The sequence below is a fragment of the Physella acuta genome, unplaced genomic scaffold (assembly GCF_028476545.2).
Source record: "Physella acuta isolate Inbredline_101_S28 unplaced genomic scaffold, ASM2847654v3 ptg000416l, whole genome shotgun sequence".
Taxonomy (NCBI): domain Eukaryota; kingdom Metazoa; phylum Mollusca; class Gastropoda; family Physidae; genus Physella; species Physella acuta.
Window position 1 is genome coordinate 275,462 of NW_026731935.1, and position 19,160 is coordinate 294,621.

General features: G+C 42.9%; 1 protein-coding gene across 1 annotated transcript; it reads left to right on the forward strand.

The window, feature by feature from the left end:
- The first annotated feature begins 1,520 nt into the window (after nt 1–1,520).
- On the forward strand, nt 1,521–17,938 carry LOC131942644 (adenylate cyclase, germination specific). Its single transcript, XM_059302542.1, has 10 exons — nt 1,521–2,104; nt 7,490–7,647; nt 8,859–9,133; nt 11,158–11,303; nt 12,258–12,368; nt 12,751–12,941; nt 14,744–14,905; nt 15,798–15,896; nt 17,065–17,156; nt 17,555–17,938. The coding sequence occupies exons 1-10, from the start codon at nt 1,548–1,550 to the stop codon at nt 17,597–17,599; spliced, it is 1,836 nt and encodes a 611-aa protein (XP_059158525.1). The 5' UTR covers nt 1,521–1,547; the 3' UTR covers nt 17,600–17,938.
- The last annotated feature ends 1,222 nt before the right edge of the window (nt 17,939–19,160 follow it).

Consider the following 19,160-nt stretch of genomic DNA (forward strand, 5'->3'; position numbering starts at 1 on the left):
CAACTGACGTCATGGCCCCATCCACATAGACATTGGTCACACGGACAACATAATCATACACAACTGACGTCATGGCCCCATCCACATAGACATTGGTCACACGGTCAACATAATCATACACAACTGACGTCATGGCCCCATCCACATAGACATTGGCCACACGGTCAACATAATCATACACAACTGACGTCATGGTTCATCCACATAGACATTGGCCACACGGTCAACATAATCATACACATCTGACGTCATGGCCCCATCCACATAGACATTGGTCACACGGACAACATAATCATACACAACTGACGTCATGGCCCCATCCACATATACTTGTAAATGGTTCATGAAGGTACTTTGTTCTCTATAATATCCATTCGTATCAAACCTTAGAAAAGTGACAAATAAAAACTACCTATCGTGCCATACGCTTGTTTCAGTGTAATATCGGGTCTACATCAATTCTCATCACTGTTATGCTGGTGTGGGGCTTATATAGCTAATATTCCCCCATTTACCGGCTATTGATTATCGGTCATGCACTAAACTGTCGGTCTCTCTGACCAAATGTAATCAATAACGTCTCCCTAGCAGGTGAAGCCAACGCCAACTTACTCGCCGTCTCAACGCGTTCACCCAGCGACCGCCACTTCCATGGGAATCTAATGCAAGTAAAACTTCGATTTAGCGGTCACTTGAATCAGGCCAGTCGTTTAGGAAGTGATTGCTCTGTTTTCTCTTGTGGTGTCGTACAACTCAAAAATTTGGAACAATTTAGATATTTTTTCTAGTATCATCGGAATACTCTAATGTTGAGTACAATTTAGATATTTTCTCTAGTAACGTGAAATATTGATTAAAATTTAGATATTTTATCTAGTAACGTTAGAATACTCAAATGTTGTGTAAAATTTAAATATTTTCTCTAGTATCGTTAAAATAATCTAATTTTAAAATGCACATTGTATTTGTTATACTATGTGGTGTGTGTAGTGTGTTAGTGTGAATGACGTACAACGGTGTAAAGTAAATTGCTCTGAATATCGAACAGTTTCTTTCAGGCATCTTTCGCGGAGGGAAAGAGGGCGCTAGATAAGCTCCTGAAGACTCCCCACCCACCCCCCCCGGACATACATTTGTCCGCCTTTTTAGGAATAAACTGTCCAAGATTGCCTGATATTGAACGACTGTGTATGATTATATTTGACTAGAAGACACGGCCAGCATGTAGTCTGATTATAAATGGCATCTTTAAGTCGCTGTATGCTTGTCATGTGGAATAGAACTCACGACCCAATACTGCTAGCTGCACATGCTGAAACATTCACAAATTTCTTAAAGTAGGATTGAAATTTTTTTAAATTGTAGAATGAACTTCCAAATTTCCTCCTTGAAATAGTTAAGCTGTGAAAAAAAAAACAACGATGAAAATGAATCCTACCCCTTTTTCTTTCCTTGTGAAATAGTTTCGGTCAGAAAAAAAAGATACAATGAACTCTACCTCCTTTTCATCCTACGTGAAATAGTTTCGGTCAGAAAAAAAAGATAACATGAACTCTACCTCCTTTTCATCCTACGTGAAATCTCCCCACTGGTCATCTACAACCCTCGCCTCCTCCCTGTTCGGGGAGAGTGAGAAGAAGCAAAGTTTCCTGGACCGGACGCTCAACTTCCGCACGGCGCTGGGCCGCTACTTCCTCCTGGTGCTCATTCTGTCTGCAGGCTTCATCCCTGCCTGCGTCCTGCTGGCACAGAACATCGTGGATGTCTGTCAGGCTGTCCAGCTGCTGCACAGGAACAGCATCGTGGACAGCCGCATAGCGTCAGCTCTGTTAATCAAGGACCTTCTGCACCAGCTGCAACTAGAGAGGGGTTTATCGGCGCTGTTTGTATCCTCGAATGGTGACGTCATCACTCGGGATGAGATGTTGCAGACGAGAATACACGTAGACGATCGCCTGCAGGCGCTAGATTTGTGGCCCACCGAAGTTCCATTGTGGAATGGCGTGGTGCCTGAGAAAGAAACATTTAAATTTGAATTGAGTAAATTCCGTTACAACATCGATACCAAAGTTGTGGATGAATTTACAGTAGTCGAACATTACAGGTAAATAGTTGGAATTATTTCCACTTTGGCCGCTATTGGGTCAAATTCTGAAATGTGTTGTTTTGTCTAATTTCTGTTTCACTAAATATGTGTGTTTCTTATAATAGATGTTTCACTTCATATAAATGTGTTGTTTCTTATAATTGATGTTTTACAAAAAAGATTATGTTTTATTTCTTATTTTCTTGGTTGTTTATTTACCTTTCTTATTCGTCCTTGATTGTAATATAAGAAAGATTTACGTGTCAAAAGAATCTATCATGTGCCTTATGGCATGTTGACTCCCAACTGCTTCCATAGCTATTGTCCAGCCAAAAACAGCATTTACCAACACATCATTCGTTTTCTCTCCTAAATGGTTTGCTGTCCCCAGCTAACGAGCCTCATCTACCCTGAGGTCCGACCTCGGGGTTTTAGGAGTTGGCAGTCATACGCTCTCCCTCTCGACCACGCCGCCCCCTTTGTTTCTTACAAGTGTTGTTTCACTCCTCCTGGCTGATGTCATCCTCCATAAATGACGTCACGCTTTTAAACGATTTTTACCTCCCCCTCTCCTTAATCCTACTGTCACGCATCGTCACAAAAATCCGGACCCCCCCCCTTCAACCTACCACTCCCTCGATATTGCAGTTTATTCAATTCTTCGCGAACATTCACAACATTAACATTCTTTTAACAATCATGAGCCAGGCACATTTCCTTCAGAAGATGATATACAATGTACAGTTTAAAACAAAACTAACAACGTAACCAAGAAATAGTTTTGTAAAAAAAAAAACACTCAATCATGGCTGAGCGACCGGACGCACAATTAAGTCTTGCTATAGCATCCGCTGTTGAAATTACATATACAACCAAATAACATACTTCATCTCACAACAGCAGGTAGTATGTGTGTGCTGCTGGAGAATTTTAATCTGGGTGGTTAATGAGATGCGTCAGACTCTAGCCTAGTATTGGAGCGTCAGACTCTAGCCTAGTATTGGAGCGTCAGACTCTAGCCTAGTATTGGAGCGTCAGACTCTAGCCTAGTATTGGAGCGTCAGACTCTAGCCTAGTATTGGAGCGTCAGACTCTAGCCTAGTATTGGAGCGTCAGACTCTAGCCTAGTATTGGAGCGTCAGACTCTAGCCTAGTATTGGAGCGTCAGACTCTAGCCTAGTATTGGAGCGTCAGACTCTAGCCTAGTATTGGAGCGTCAGACTCTAGCCTAGTATTGGAGCGTCAGACTCTAGCCTAGTATTGGAGCGTCAGACTCTAGCCTAGTATTGGAGCGTCAGACTCTAGCCTAGTATTGGAGCGTCAGACTCTAGCCTAGTATTGGAGCGTCAGACTCTAGCCTAGTATTGGAGCGTCAGACTCTAGCCTAGTATTGGAGCGTCAGACTCTAGCCTAGTATTGGAGCGTCAGACTCTAGCCTAGTATTGGAGCGTCAGACTCTAGCCTAGTATTGGAGCGTCAGACTCTAGCCTAGTATTGGAGCGTCAGACTCTAGCCTAGTATTGGAGCGTCAGACTCTAGCCTAGTATTGGAGCGTCAGACTCTAGCCTAGTATTGGAGCGTCAGACTCTAGCCTAGTATTGGAGCGTCAGACTCTAGCCTAGTATTGGAGCGTCAGACTCTAGCCTAGTATTGGAGCGTCAGACTCTAGCCTAGTATTGGAGCGTCAGACTCTAGCCTAGTATTGGAGCGTCAGACTCTAGCCTAGTATTGGAGCGTCAGACTCTAGCCTAGTATTGGAGCGTCAGACTCTAGCCTAGTATTGGAGCGTCAGACTCTAGCCTAGTATTGGAGCGTCAGACTCTAGCCTAGTATTGGAGCGTCAGACTCTAGCCTAGTATTGGAGCGTCAGACTCTAGCCTAGTATTGGAGCGTCAGACTCTAGCCTAGTATTGGAGCGTCAGACTGTAGCCTAGTATTGGAGCGTCAGACTCTAGCCTAGTATTGGAGCGTCAGACTCTAGCCTAGTATTGGAGCGTCAGACTCTAGCCTAGTATTGGAGCGTCAGACTCTAGCCTAGTATTGGAGCGTCAGACTCTAGCCTAGTATTGGAGCGTCAGACTCTAGCCTAGTATTGGAGCGTCAGACTCTAGCCTAGTATTGGAGCGTCAGACTCTAGCCTAGTATTGGAGCGTCAGACTCTAGCCTAGTATTGGAGCGTCAGACTCTAGCCTAGTATTGGAGCGTCAGACTCTAGCCTAGTATTGGAGCGTCAGACTCTAGCCTAGTATTGGAGCGTCAGACTCTAGCCTAGTATTGGAGCGTCAGACTCTAGCCTAGTATTGGAGCGTCAGACTCTAGCCTAGTATTGGAGCGTCAGACTCTAGCCTAGTATTGGAGCGTCAGACTCTAGCCTAGTATTGGAGCGTCAGACTCTAGCCTAGTATTGGAGCGTCAGACTCTAGCCTAGTATTGGAGCGTCAGACTCTAGCCTAGTATTGGAGCGTCAGACTCTAGCCTAGTATTGGAGCGTCAGACTCTAGCCTAGTATTGGAGCGTCAGACTCTAGCCTAGTATTGGAGCGTCAGACTCTAGCCTAGTATTGGAGCGTCAGACTCTAGCCTAGTATTGGAGCGTCAGACTCTAGCCTAGTATTGGAGCGTCAGACTCTAGCCTAGTATTGGAGCGTCAGACTGTAGCCTAGTATTGGAGCGTCAGACTCTAGCCTAGTATTGGAGCGTCAGACTCTAGCCTAGTATTGGACTTGCTGGCATACAGAACGGGCATCCTACCGCAGCATTAAATCAATACAATATACAACGGCAACACACAACGGCAACATACAACGGCAACATACAACGGCAACATACAACGGCAACACACAACGGCAACATACAACGGCAACATACAACGGCAACATACAACGGCAACATATAACGACAACACACAACGGCAACATACAACGGCAACATACAATGGCAACACACAACGGCAACACACAACGGCAACACACAGCGGCAACACACAATGGCAACACACAACGGCAACACACAACGGCAACACACAACAACAGCACACAACAACAACATACAATGGCAACATACAACGGCAACATAACGACAACACACAACGGCAACATAACGACAACACACAACGACAACACACAACGGCAACACACAACGGAAACACACAACGGCAACATAACGACAACACACAACGGCAACATACAACGGCAACATAACGACAACACACAACGGCAACATAACGACAACACACAACGACAACATACAACGGCAACACACAACGGCAACATACAACGGCAACACACCACGGCAACACTGTTGTTGTTCTGTGGGCTTCTATAAGTTGTTGTTCTGTGGGCTTTTATGTTGTTGTTCTGTGGGCTTCTATACCGTTGTTGTTCTGTGGGCTTCTATACCGTTGTTGTTCTGTGGGCTACTATACCGTCGTTGTTCTGTGGGCTTTTATGTTGTTGTTCTGTGGGCTTCTATGTTGTTGTTCTGTGGGCTTCTATACCGTTGTTGTTCTGTGGGCTTCTATGTTGTTGTTCTGTGGGCTTCTATGTTGTTGTTCTGTGGGCTTCTATAAGTTGTTGTTCTGTGGGCTTCTATACCGTTGTTGTTCTGTGGGCTTCTATGCCGTTGTTGTTCTGTGGGCTTCTATGTTGTTGTTCTGTGGGCTTCTATGTTGTTGTTCTGTGGGCTTCTATGTTGTTGTTCTGTGGGCTTCTATGTTGTTGTTCTGTGGGCTTCTATACCGTTGTTGTTCTGTGGGCTTCTATGTCGTTATTGCTTTTTGTGCTTGGCTGGACAGCATAAAACCTACCCCTTGAGTGCGAGGTAAATCGCTTTCTTCCACTCCGGCAATTAAGTAACAGCTCCTCGGTTACCAGTCATGTCTGTTGTGAGCCCAGAGTCCAGCCATCTGTGATCCCCTTCTCGGGATAGTAGCAGCTTCCAATCACGGTCCACCCCGGGGATTTCACCCCCCCCCCCCTATACACATCATATTTGGCGGGCATTCCCCTATACACATCATATTTGGCGGACATTCCCCTATACACATCATATTTGGCGGGCATTCCCCTATACACATCATATTTGGCGGACATTCCCCTATACACATCATATCTGGCGGGCATTCCCCTATACCAGGGGTTCCCAACCCTGTGCCCGCGGGCGCCACGGCGCCCGCTGAACGATTCGTATGTGCCCGCCTCTCACTATTCGACAGAGACCGAATTTTTTTCATAAACATTATTTTAAAATATTATTTATTTTTATTCATTTGTTACAGTTTTAATTTGTTTTTTGACTGCCTAGGTTTATTAAATATGTTCGATACTTGTCCCAATTTGTCTAGCGGCGAGCCAGACAATGGATAGAGAAAAGTTCCCATTGTTGAAAAAAGCGGCATATAAAATTTAATCATTTTTCGGTTCGACATATTTATGCGAATTATTGTTTTCAAACATGAACTTAATAAAATCAAGATATAGACCTCGACTCACCGATGAGAACCTTTATGATTGTCTGCTAACAGGATTATCGTCTTACGCTCCTAATTATGAAGCTCTAGTGAATGAAATGCAGAGGCGTAGCGACCCTTCCCGGGACATACTTTCAATTTGGCGCCCCCTTGGGAGCAAATTTTCGATTTGCACCCCCCCCCCCTCGAACTTTTCATTTGCACCCCCCCCTCAAACTTTCGATTTGCACCCCCCCCCTCGAACTTTTCATTTGCACCCCCCCCCTCAAACTTTCAATTTGGCGCCCCCCCTAAGGTCGGCGCCCGGGGACATATGTCCCCCCCCCCCCCCCCTCGCTACGCTACTGATGAAATGCAATGACAAAGATCACATTGAATTTATTATATTTTTTAATTAAAAGTTTTCTTTGTATTTATGTGTTTTGTTTTCTTTCTTTACGTTTTATAAATACATGTCTCTATGTGTATGCAAATTGAAAAAATGCCAAATAATTTTATTATTTTGAAACATTTTTATTTATTATTTATTAATACATTATGACTATAAGAAAATAAGAAAATAAATTATGGGAAAATGACAAGTTATGGAAGGAGTTTGTCGATTTAAAATAGGTGGTGCTCGCCACGCTACCGATATTTTAGAATGTGCTCTAGAGTGAAAAAAGGTTGGGAACCCCTGCCCTATACACATCATATCTGGCGGGCATTCCCCTATACACATCATACCTGGTTAGCTGCCACCTGGGACATGCTCTATGAAAGATCCGGCGTGTGTATGTAAATGTGTGTGTGTTTGTGTGTGTGAATATGTGTGTGTCTGTGTGTGTATGTGTGTGTCTGTGTCTGTGTGTGTGTGTGTGCAGGACCTCGATCTATACCAATGAACACATGTTTGTGCTGTCTGCAAGCATGAAGTCATGAAGTCCATACTTGCAGCAACCAGACAAGCCTGCTCATCCAGTGGCTCATTCAACTCACCAACTCGGTCACACTGGGCACTTTCTGGGACGACGTGGTAGCCTTCCAGTCCCTCACTTTTGCTACAGAAAACGCAGGGCTAGAAAGAGCTGCTGGTGCCATATTCTTTACAAAAGGTCAGTCAAATAGCTGCGTGGTACTATAATAACATCACAAGACAGTCAAATAGCTGCGTGGTACTATAATAACATCACAAGTCAGTCAAATAGCTGCGTGATACTATAATAACATCACAAGTCAGTCAAATAGCTGCGTGATACTATAATAACATCACAAGTTAGTCAAATAGCTGCGTGATACTATAATAACATCACAAGTTAGTCAAATAGCTGCGTGATACTATAATAACATCACAAGTTAGTCAAATAGCTGCGTGATACTATAATAACATCACAAGTTAGTCAAATAGCTTACCTTATGTTGCCGTTACATTTTAAACTTCGCCTCAATACCCAAGCTTATCATTAGATTTCATTAATTTGAATGGTGTGAACTTATTGAATCAAAATATGTTAAATAGTATGCTCTACATAGTGAAAGACATGCCTATACCAAATATGTTAAATACTATAATCTACATAGGGAAAGACAAGCCTATACCAAATGTGAAATATTATAATCTTGTGAAAGACATGCATATACCGAGTAAAATACCAAGTGTAAATATTTTTTTCAAATACCCGGTTCATGTCAGTAGAACGTTCTTGAGTCCACCCAGCTCAGATAGGTACCTGACTTACGTTAGGGGTAGTAAAGGCGTCTGGGCATAGTGTTGGCCTCAAAATTCACTGTGAACCGTCAGGTTTGAAAAGGTCATGAAAATGTAATAATTGTTTTCTTTACATTTAAGCTAAACAAATCAAATAAATTATGACCACCTTACCATGAGTGGGTCAACCAAGGAGTCTTGTAAATATACTTTAGCCACCAAGACTTTTACTAATAACTGAAGAAACAAGGTTTTTGTTTTCTTTTTTCCTTATTGGCTTTTGAAAGCGCTTGTTAGATTTGATATCATTGCTCTAAGATTTGTTATTAGTTGTTGACATTATTCGCGATCACCATCTCACCGGGTAGATAGCTACACCTTCATGTCTTTTTGTTGTTGCAGTTAGTTGCCCCTAAATTTAGTTGAATTACTTATTCAGTATCTAGTAGGGTAAAACGTTAGATTGAATGGCCTTGCGCCGGGACCTAAACTCTCTCTGTCTCTCTCTCTCTCTCTCTCTCTCTCACACACACACACGCACACACACACACATGTAAAGTTTGCAGGAAGTCACCCTGTGAATGACGTCACACTGTGAGAACGTTTATCTACCTGCAGGGTCAGGGAGCTTTGAGGGGCTGGGCAGCTACATGCATTACGTCATCACTGGCCGCTCGGCTCTGGCGGTGGCTGCAGAGTTCTCGGACCTCGTCCACGCCCGTGTCCAGGAAGATGAGATCTCACTAATTACCAACGCAATTAACGAGTTCCGTCAGCTAATCAACAGCAACGGCACGTCCGCACTGTCTGGGGGGAACCAAAGCAGCGTGGATGCCGCTAGAGCCTGGGTGGGCAACATGAGCGAGTACATCGACTTTCTCCACGGCGTGCAGGTAGGTGGGCAACATGAGCGAGTACATCGACTTTCTCCACGGCGTGCAGGTAGGTGGGCAACATGAGACATGAGCGAGTACATCGACTTTCTCCACGGCGTGCAGGTAGGTGGGCAACATGAGCGAGTACATAGACTTTCTCCAGGTAGGTGGGCAACATGAGCGAGTACATCGACTTTCTCCACGGCGTGCAGGTAGGTGGGCAACATGAGCGAGTACATAGACTTTCTCCACGGCGTGCAGGTAGGTGGGCAACATGAGCGAGTACATAGACTTTCTCCATGGCGTGCAGGTAGGTGGGCAACATGAGCGAGTACATAGACTTTCTCCACGGCGTGCAGGTAGGTGGGCAACATGAGCGAGTACATAGACTTTCTCCATGGCGTGCAGGTAGGTGGGCAACATGAGCGAGTACATAGACTTTCTCCATGGCGTGCAGGTAGGTGGGCAACATGAGCGAGTACATAGACTTTCTCCATGGCGTGCAGGTAGGTGGGCAACATGAGCGAGTACATCGACTTTCTCCACGGCGTGCAGGTAGGTGGGCAACATGAGCGAGTACATCGACTTTCTCCACGGCGTGCAGGTAGGTGGGCAACATGAGCGAGTACATAGACTTTCTCCAGGTAGGTGGGCAACATGAGCGAGTACATAGACTTTCTCCAGGTAGGTGGGCAACATGAGCGAGTACATAGACTTTCTCCACGGCGTGCAGGTAGGTGGGCAACATGAGCGAGTACATAGACTTTCTCCAGGTAGGTGGGCAACATGAGCGAGTACATAGACTTTCTCCAGGTAGGTGGGCAACATGAGCGAGTACATAGACTTTCTCCACGGCGTGCAGGTAGGTGGGCAACATGAGCGAGTACATCGACTTTCTCCACGGCGTGCAGGTAGGTGGGCAACATGAGCGAGTACATCGACTTTCTCCACGGCGTGCAGGTAGGTGGGCAACATGAGCGAGTACATAGACTTTCTCCAGGTAGGTGGGCAACATGAGCGAGTACATAGACTTTCTCCAGGTAGGTGGGCAACATGAGCGAGTACATAGACTTTCTCCACGGCGTGCAGGTAGGTGGGCAACATGAGCGAGTACAGCGACTTTCTCCATGGCGTGCAGGTAGGTGGGCAACATGAGCGAGTACATAGACTTTCTCCACGGCGTGCAGGTAGGTGGGCAACATGAGCGAGTACATAGACTTTCTCCACGGCGTGCAGGTAGGTGGGCAACATGAGCGAGTACATCGACTTTCTCCACGGCGTGCAGACCGGGATATTTGAGCAAACAACTGGACTGGAAAAATATTTGAAATATGTACTATTACCAGGACTGGATGTTTTAGTTGTTAAATTAACGGTGTTTTAACTGTTAGTGAAATAGTATTATACCGACAAGGATCAGTCGAAGTATCCGCTCCCTTGGCGGGTCTAGATAAATGTCTCCGCCTCCTTTTGTTCAGGCCTAGGCAGAGGCGTAGCAAGGGGGGGGGGCGGGGGGGGGGGGCGGACCGCACCGGGTGACACCATTTAGGGGGATGACACCTAGGCACAAAATAGCAAAATATATAGAGAAAAACTTGAGGGGGGGGGGGGTGCAAATCGAAAGTAGTTTGGGGGGGGGGGCGCAAATCGGAAACTTGAGGGGGGGGGGGGTGCAAATCGAAAGTTTGAGGGGGGGGGGTGTGCAAATTTGAAAGTTTGTCCCCGGGAAGGGTCGCTACGCCTCTGGGGGGTGACACAATTAAGTGCCGCACCGGGTGACACCCGACCTCGCTACGCCTCTGGCCCTAGGGTAGATATATTTGTAAAAATTAGATAAAGTAGAGATAAAATTAGTTAAAGTAGATGTAGCCCCACCCCCTTCCATAAAATCAGTTAGAGTAGATGTAGCCCCCCCCCCCCCCCACCCCGATAAAATTAAATTAGAAGTAAACTCTATATAAGTTTGTCTCTGGTGTCGTACTTCCCCTTCCACTTCCCACCCCAACGCGTGAATGCACTAGCTGAACTTTGTATCTCGACAGAATGAGGTTGGTGATGAGATCAAATACCACACTTCAGATTCCTCGTCCACACAACAGAAAACCACAGTGTTCAGCGCTTCAATGATGGTCGCCGAGTTCTTCTTTTACCCTCTCTTTATCATCTTGACCCTCAGACTCACAAACAGGTTTGGTTTTATCATCTTGACCCCCAGGCTCACAAACAGGTTTGGTTTTATCATCTTGACCCTCAGGCTCACAAACAGGTTTGGTTTTATCATCTTGACCCTCAGGCTCACAAACAGGTTTGGTTTTATCATCTTGACCCTCAGGCTCACAAACAGGTTTGGTTTTATCATCTTGACCCTCAGGCTCACAAACAGGTTTGGTTTTATCATCTTGACCCTCAGGCTCACAAACAGGTTTGGTTTTATCATCTTGACCCTCAGGCTCACAAACAGGTTTGGTTTTATCATCTTGACCCTCAGGCTCACAAACAGGTTTGGTTTTATCATCTTGACCCTCAGGCTCACAAACAGGTTTGGTTTTATCATCTTGACCCTAAGGCTCACAAACAGGTTTGGTTTTATCATCTTGACCCTAAGGCTCACAAACAGGTTTGGTTTTATCATCTTGACCCTAAGGCTCACAAACAGGTTTGGTTTTATCATCTTGACCCTCAGGCTCACAAACAGGTTTGGTTTTATCATCTTGACCCTCAGGCTCACACAGGTTTGGTTTTATCATCTCGGTCGTGACTTTAAAGTCACTTAGAGACGTATCTTTCAAAACATTTTGAAGATTGTTTGACTTCGTTGTCTATATAAAATTTATTAACAGAAAGTTTTTAACAAGCGAACACAACGTTTCATGGGCAGATGATATAGAGTTCAGCTATTTCTATAACCTCTGCAAATGAAGGAATAGTGTGGTCTAAGCTCTATCTAAAAGTCACTATATAGCAGAGTTATCTGTAGCTTTTAGTTTTAGTTCTAATTCAATGACAAGTGTATAACAGAGGTATCTCTCTCAGCTCAGATCCAATAACAAGTCTATAACATATATATATATATATATATATATATATATATATATATATATATATATATATATATATATATATATATATATATACATATCAGGGTCAAGGATTATTCAAGCAAACTGACGGTTCGACTGAAGCACTTAAGTCGCGAGCAGAGACGGAACACGACATTGGTCAAAGAGATGTACCCACCTTCTGTGGCCTCTAGGTACAGCGTACTTTATGTGTGGGTGTGTGGGGGGTAATATGGCGGTGGGGGGAGTTAGTCTCATGTGTCTCACAGGTACAGCGTACTTTGTGTGTGTGTGGGGGGGGGGGTAATATGGCGGTGGGGGTTGGGTGGGGGGGAGTTAGTCTCATGCGTCTCACAGGTACAGCGTACTTTGTGTGTGTGGGGGGGGGGGGTAATATGGTCGTGGTGGCATGGAAGGTCAGTACCATGTTGTCTCCAGGTGTTTTAGGTTTCTCTTGACTTGATATTTCCCATGACCTTAGGTTTCTCTTGACTTGATATTTCCCATGACCTAAGGTTTCTCTTGACTTGATATTTCCAATGACCTAAGGTTTCTCTTGACTTGATATTTCCCCAGACTTTTGAAAGGGGGTCACGTTGACCCAGAAAGTTTTGATTCCGCCACTGTCTGTTTCTCTGGTCTGGCAGACTTTGAAGAGCTCAGCAGGATCAGCCATGGCGTCGATATCATCTATTTTATTAATCGTCTCTTTGATTTGATGGACGACGAGATCAACAAATATGACGTGCTAAAAGTTGAAACAGTTGGTGGGTATTTAACTTGTTAAACGTTAAAACAGTTGGTATGTAGGCATATTTAAATAGTTAAATAGGTAAACGTTAAAACAGTTGGTATGTAGGCATATTTAAATAGTTAAATGTTAAAACAGTTGGTATGTAGGCATATTTAAATAGTTAAATAGTTAAACGTTAAAACAGTTGGTATGTAGGCATATTTAAATAGTTAAATAGTTAAATGTTAAAACAGTTGGTATGTAGGCATATTTAAATAGTTAAATAGTTAAATGTTAAAACAGTTGGTATGTAGGCATATTTAAATAGTTAAATAGTTAAACGTTAAAACAGTTGGTTTGTAGGCATATTTAAATAGTTAAATAGTTAAACGTTAAAACAGTTGGTTTGTAGGCCTATTTAACTTGTTAAACATTGAAACAGTTGGTATGTAGTAGGCCTATTTAACTTGTTAAACATTGAAACAGTTGGTATGTAGTAGGCCTATTTAACTTGTTAAACATTGAAACAGTTGGTATGTAGGCCTATTTAACTAGTTAAATATTGAAACAGTTGGTATGTAGGCCTATTTAACTAGTTAAATATTGAAACAGTTGGTATGAAGGCCTATTTAACTAGTTAAATATTGAAACAGTTGGTATGTAGCCCTATTTAACTAGTTAAATATTGAAACAACAGATGACATAGCCAGATTTTCTTGTAGTGCAAGAGGGAGTTATAGTACTGTTGGATTATTGTTAAATGTAAGTGAGCCTACAGGTATTGTTGAATTGCTTAATAAGCCTCTGTTGCAGTTCTAGTGAATAGGAGTCGTATTTCTTTGATTCTTCACCAGCATAAAAAGTAGACAGAATTAATTCTTTTATTTCCAAACACAGGATTTAAATTACCAGTCAGTGGCGTAGCGAGGGGAGGGGGGGGGGAGGTGACACCACTTAGGGGGGGGGGGTGACACCAAGGCAAAAATAGCAAAATACATAGAGCTTCATTCGATGCAGGGGGAGAAACTATGCAAGTGCATCAGGCAACAATTGTTGATTTAGTAATCGGTATTGGCAAACATAACGTAGATAGTTGTATTTACGATAGGTAATTTTATTTTGTATGCCCAGTATCAACCCTCTCCAACCCAACTCCAACCACATCTTTGTGTTATCTTCGGCCCAGTTCCAACCCTCTCCAACCCAACTACAACCACATCTTTGTGTTATCATCGGCCCAGTGCCAACCCTCTCCAACCCAACTACAACCACATCTTTGTGTTATCATCGGCCCAGTGCCAACCCTCTCCAACCCAACTACAACCACATCTTTGTGTTATCATCGGCCCAGTGCCAACCCTCTCCAACCCAACTACAACCACATCTTTGTGTTATCTTCAGCCCAGTGACAACCCTCTCCAACCCAACTACAACCACATCTTTGTGTTATCATCGGCCCAGTGCCAACCCTCTCCAACCCAACTACAACCACATCTTTGTGTTATCATCGGCCCAGTGCCAACCCTCTCCAACCCAACTACAACCACATCTTTGTGTTATCTTCAGCCCAGTGACAACCCTCTCCAACCCAACTACAACCACATCTTTGTGTTATCTTCGGCCCAGTGCCAACCCTCTCCAACCCAACTACAACCACATCTTTGTGTTATCTTCAGCCCAGTGACAACCCTCTCCAACCCAACTACAACCACATCTTTGTGTTATCTTAGGCCCAGTGCCAACCCTCTCCAACCCAACTACAACCACATCTTTGTGTTATCTTAGGCCCAGTGCCAACCCTCTCCAACCCAACTCCAACCACATCTTTGTCTGCAGGAGACCAATACCTGGTGGTGTCTGGCGTCCCTTTAAGAAATGGAAACGCTCATATTGTAGAAATAGCCAACATGGCATTGGGGTTGTTAGAATTGACGAGTCAGCTAACCGTAGACCACCTGCCTACACTACCCATAAGACTCAAGTTTGGGATGTGTACTGGTGAGTTTTACATGGGGTGGTTTTAGTTTTTGGCAACTTCTAATTAATATCTAAACCACATCCCATGACAAGTTCATGTCCACGCCAATGACCAGTCTGTTAGAAATTTTGTTCTCTTAATTTAGTTGGGTTTTTTAAGCTGCCACAGTAATTCATTTTACATCTGAATCGAAATCAGAATCAATAGTTCATTACGTAGGGAATCGACTAGACTAACAGACACATTAACTTTTTAATTAAAGAAGTGTTGAGACAAGTGCTCATTTAACCCATTCTATAAACTCGTACGCGCATACACACAGACACACACACGTACACACACTCACACACACATTAGACAGACAGACAGACAGACAGACAGACAGACAGACAGACAGACAGACAGACAGACAGACAGACAGACAGACAGACAGACAGACAGACAGACAGACAGACAGACAGACAGACAGACAGACAGACAGACAGACAGACAGACAGACAGACAGACAGACAGACAGACAGACAGACAGACAGACAGACAGACAGACAGACAGACAGACAGACAGACAGACAGACAGACAGACAGACAGACAGACAGACAGACAGACAGACAGACAGACAGACAGACAGACAGACAGACAGACAGACAGACAGACAGACAGACAGACAGACAGACAGACAGACAGACAGACAGACAGACAGACAGACAGACAGACAGACAGACAGACAGACAGACAGACAGACAGACAGACAGACAGACAGACAGACAGACAGACAGACAGACAGACAGACAGACAGACAGACAGACAGACAGACAGACAGACAGACAGACAGACAGACAGACAGACAGACAGACAGACAGACAGAAAGAGAAAGGCTTTTTTACGTGTACATAATTCTTCGTGCTCCCTAGGCACTGTGGTAACTGGAATCATTGGGATTAAGATGCCGAGGTACTGTCTATTTGGAGACACGGTCAACATGGCGTCCAGAATGTTGTCTTATAGCGAAGGTATAAACATTGAACGTTTAAAACTTAATCATATCAAAACATACTCGAATTGCCATGATCTTCTCTCTAATTCTGATTCCAAATAACCAACCGAAGAGCATACAAGCAAAATGATGAAATATCTTCTTACTGTTTATAATTTATTGCCTGTCTACTTTAAACCTCATTTTCGTAGTGGTTAATTCCCCTTGGGACAATCGTTTATGTTTGGGCAGTGGTGTAGCGAGGGGGGCGGGGGCGAGGGGTGCGGAACGCACCGGGTGAACCATTTAGGGGGGTGACACCAAGGCAAAAAATAGCAAAATATAGCAAAATAAATAGAGAAAAATGATAATTCCACATAAGTAAGTGATTAATTCGAGTGTTGAATAGTCTGCGTGATGTATCATTTGGGGCTGTGTGATGTATCATTTGGGGCTGTGTGATGTATCATTTGGGGCTGTGTGATGTATCATTTAAGGCTGTGTGATGTAATATTTGGGGCTGTGTGATGTAATATTTGGGGCTGTGTGATGTATCATTTGGGGCTGTGTGATGTATCATTTAAGGCTGTGTGATGTATCATTTGGGGCTGTGTGATGTATCATTTAAGGCTGTGTGATGTATCATTTGGGGCTGTGTGATGTATCATTTGGGGCTGTGTGATGTATCATTTAAGGCTGTGTGATGTATCATTTGGGGCTGTGTGATGTATCATCGACTTGAAGAGTTGGGGCTGTGTGATGTATCATTTAAGGCTGTGTGATGTATCATTTAAGGCTGTGTGATGTATCATTTGGGGCTGTGTGATGTATCATTTGGGGCTGTGTGATGTATCATTTAAGGCTGTGTGATGTATCATTTGGGGCTGTGTGATGTATCATTTGGGGCTGTGTGATGTATCATTTGGGGCTGTGTGATGTATCATTTAAGGCTGTGTGATGTATCATTTGGGGCTGTGTGATGTATCATCGACTTGAAGAGTTGGGGCTGTGTGATGTATCATTTAAGGCTGTGTGATGTATCATTTAAGGCTGTGTGATGTATCATTTGGGGCTGTGTGATGTATCATTTGGGGCTGTGTGATGTATCATTTAAGGCTGTGTGATGTATCATTTGGGGCTGTGTGATGTATCAACGACTTGCTGCCCTATCTAGTGTAGAAACAACGTCCAACATGTATTTTCAGCACTGAGGGTCCATCTTTCAGCCTCGTCTGGTGCCATACTCTCACGTGATCCAGGCTTTGATGTGGTATCTCGTGGTGAGATCTTTATAAAGGTAACCCTTCTGGAATAGATCGTGTGTTTGTACTGTAAGACATATCGCTACTGGCTGCCTAATAGATTGTATGTCTGCAATGTAAGACATATCGCTACTGGCTGCCTAATAAATCGTATGTTTGTACTGTAAAACATATCGCTACTGGCTGCCAAATAGATTGTATGTCTGCAATGTAAGACATATCGCTACTGGCTGCCTAATAGATCGTACGTTTGCAATGTAAGACGTGTAAGTGTTGTGATATTAATGAGACTTAATTCGTCCGGTCTAAAATAAGAAAGTAAGATACCCTGTTGCTATAGTTGACCCAGACGGTTACGTATACCTGACACCTCGTTTGTTTTGTACAACACCACACAAATGCTAAATGTCACTACAAAGTATTTATTTTTCAGGGGAAAGGTGTTCTTGATACGTATTGGCTGATTGGGAAAAGATGATTTGTTTACGCTCTACAGAAGAGCACGTGGTTTTTACGGCAGCAGAATCTATTTTTAGCGCAATAAATCAGTGTTTCACATACACGGTCAACAGTTGTAGCCGTCCCAACAAAAGCTCTACCGATTATGAAATGTGGCGGTAGACTGGACGAGATGGCAGAAGAGATCAAATTAACTTAAAATAAAAAAACAACAACAACATAGCCATATATTGCCTATAAAATGCACGTTTGAAAGCATCAATTTTGTTAAGTACAAAAAGTTTCTAAATTGCAACTCACACGTAAATGTAATGGAATGAACATTTTAAAACACAGATCTATCTACAAGCCTGTCTTTATTTTTTTTACCTAAATTCTTGTTTTAACTGTTTTATAGTTTTCTAATGTCTTACAGGTGTTTTTTTAGCATACAATTTTTTAGTAGATAAATTTATCGCATTTTCTTTTCATACTTACTTTATTACTGTAAACTTATGATTCAATATAAATATAACCATAGGATAATACTAATCCATTCCATTTGTCTATATATCTTTGGTACACGTGTCAACTAGTTTATTAACTATGCGCAGAACATTGATTGAACTGATGAAGTCTACCTGGGCCAGTCTAATGAGTCACTTTTTGGTCAGAAGTAAACCAATACCTAATGACACGCAATCAATTGCCCGTGCCACTCCACTAGCTTATTGGCAGAAAAAAAAACACGTTGACAACATTGAGGGCCCGATAACAAGTATTCAAATAAAATAGCTCGATATGAACTCATCAACCTTATGTAATGGAATTTGTCTCAAAGTTTTCAAACTAATAATTGCAATTTACTTTTTAATAGCCTCTAGTGATTGTAATCAAACTGTGCTATAACCACTAATGATTTGAATTCCTTTTTAAAATAAACCGGGAGTGATCTCCCCTAAACTTTCTCGAATATTCTCATATAAAACAACAGAGAATGGCAACTCGGGATATAGGCATGATTTTTAATCATTTTAAATACTTAAACTTTTAAAAATAGAATAGAATCTCGTAGAAAAAACTATTGCATACCAAGTGAACGCCAATAAAATGTGCATAATAGTCCGGAATATTATTATTACTTTATAAATTCACATGCGGTTTTTTTTGAGAAATCGGAAATAGCGTAAATTACTACTTCCGGTCAACATATATTATTCGAAATTTGTCAGAAGGTAGAAAATTAGATCTTTTACTTACATGTGAAATTTCATTTATATATTTGAAATAGTACTCAAGTTATAGACTTTTGAAACATTCAAAGTAGAAAAATTTCCACTTCCGGTTATCGGAAATCGCTCAAAAGTTGATAAGAATCTACGATTTTGATACAATACTTATATATGACATTTCTTCAACCTAGCTGTAACGGTACTCAAGTTATTGTGTTTACAGACACACACATACACACACACACACACCCACTGACATACGTACAAGATTGCAAAACTATGTTTTTCCGACTCAGGGAGGTGTAAAACGTCAAGATTTGCAAAAATCTCGATTTTTTTTTTGCACGATTACAAGACTTTCTCTATACT

What these genes read in the sequence shown, in the direction of transcription:
- LOC131942644 (XM_059302542.1), top strand. Translation starts at nt 1,548, where the DNA reads ATGAACTCTACCTCCTTTTCATCCTACGTGAAATCTCCCCACTGGTCA. An exon ending in ACTTTCTCCACGGCGTGCAG is followed by an intron (nt 9,134 to 11,157) that starts GTAGGTGGGCAA and finishes GTATCTCGACAG; the next exon opens with AATGAGGTTGGTGATGAGAT. An exon ending in AATGTTGTCTTATAGCGAAG is followed by an intron (nt 15,897 to 17,064) that starts GTATAAACATTG and finishes ATGTATTTTCAG; the next exon opens with CACTGAGGGTCCATCTTTCA.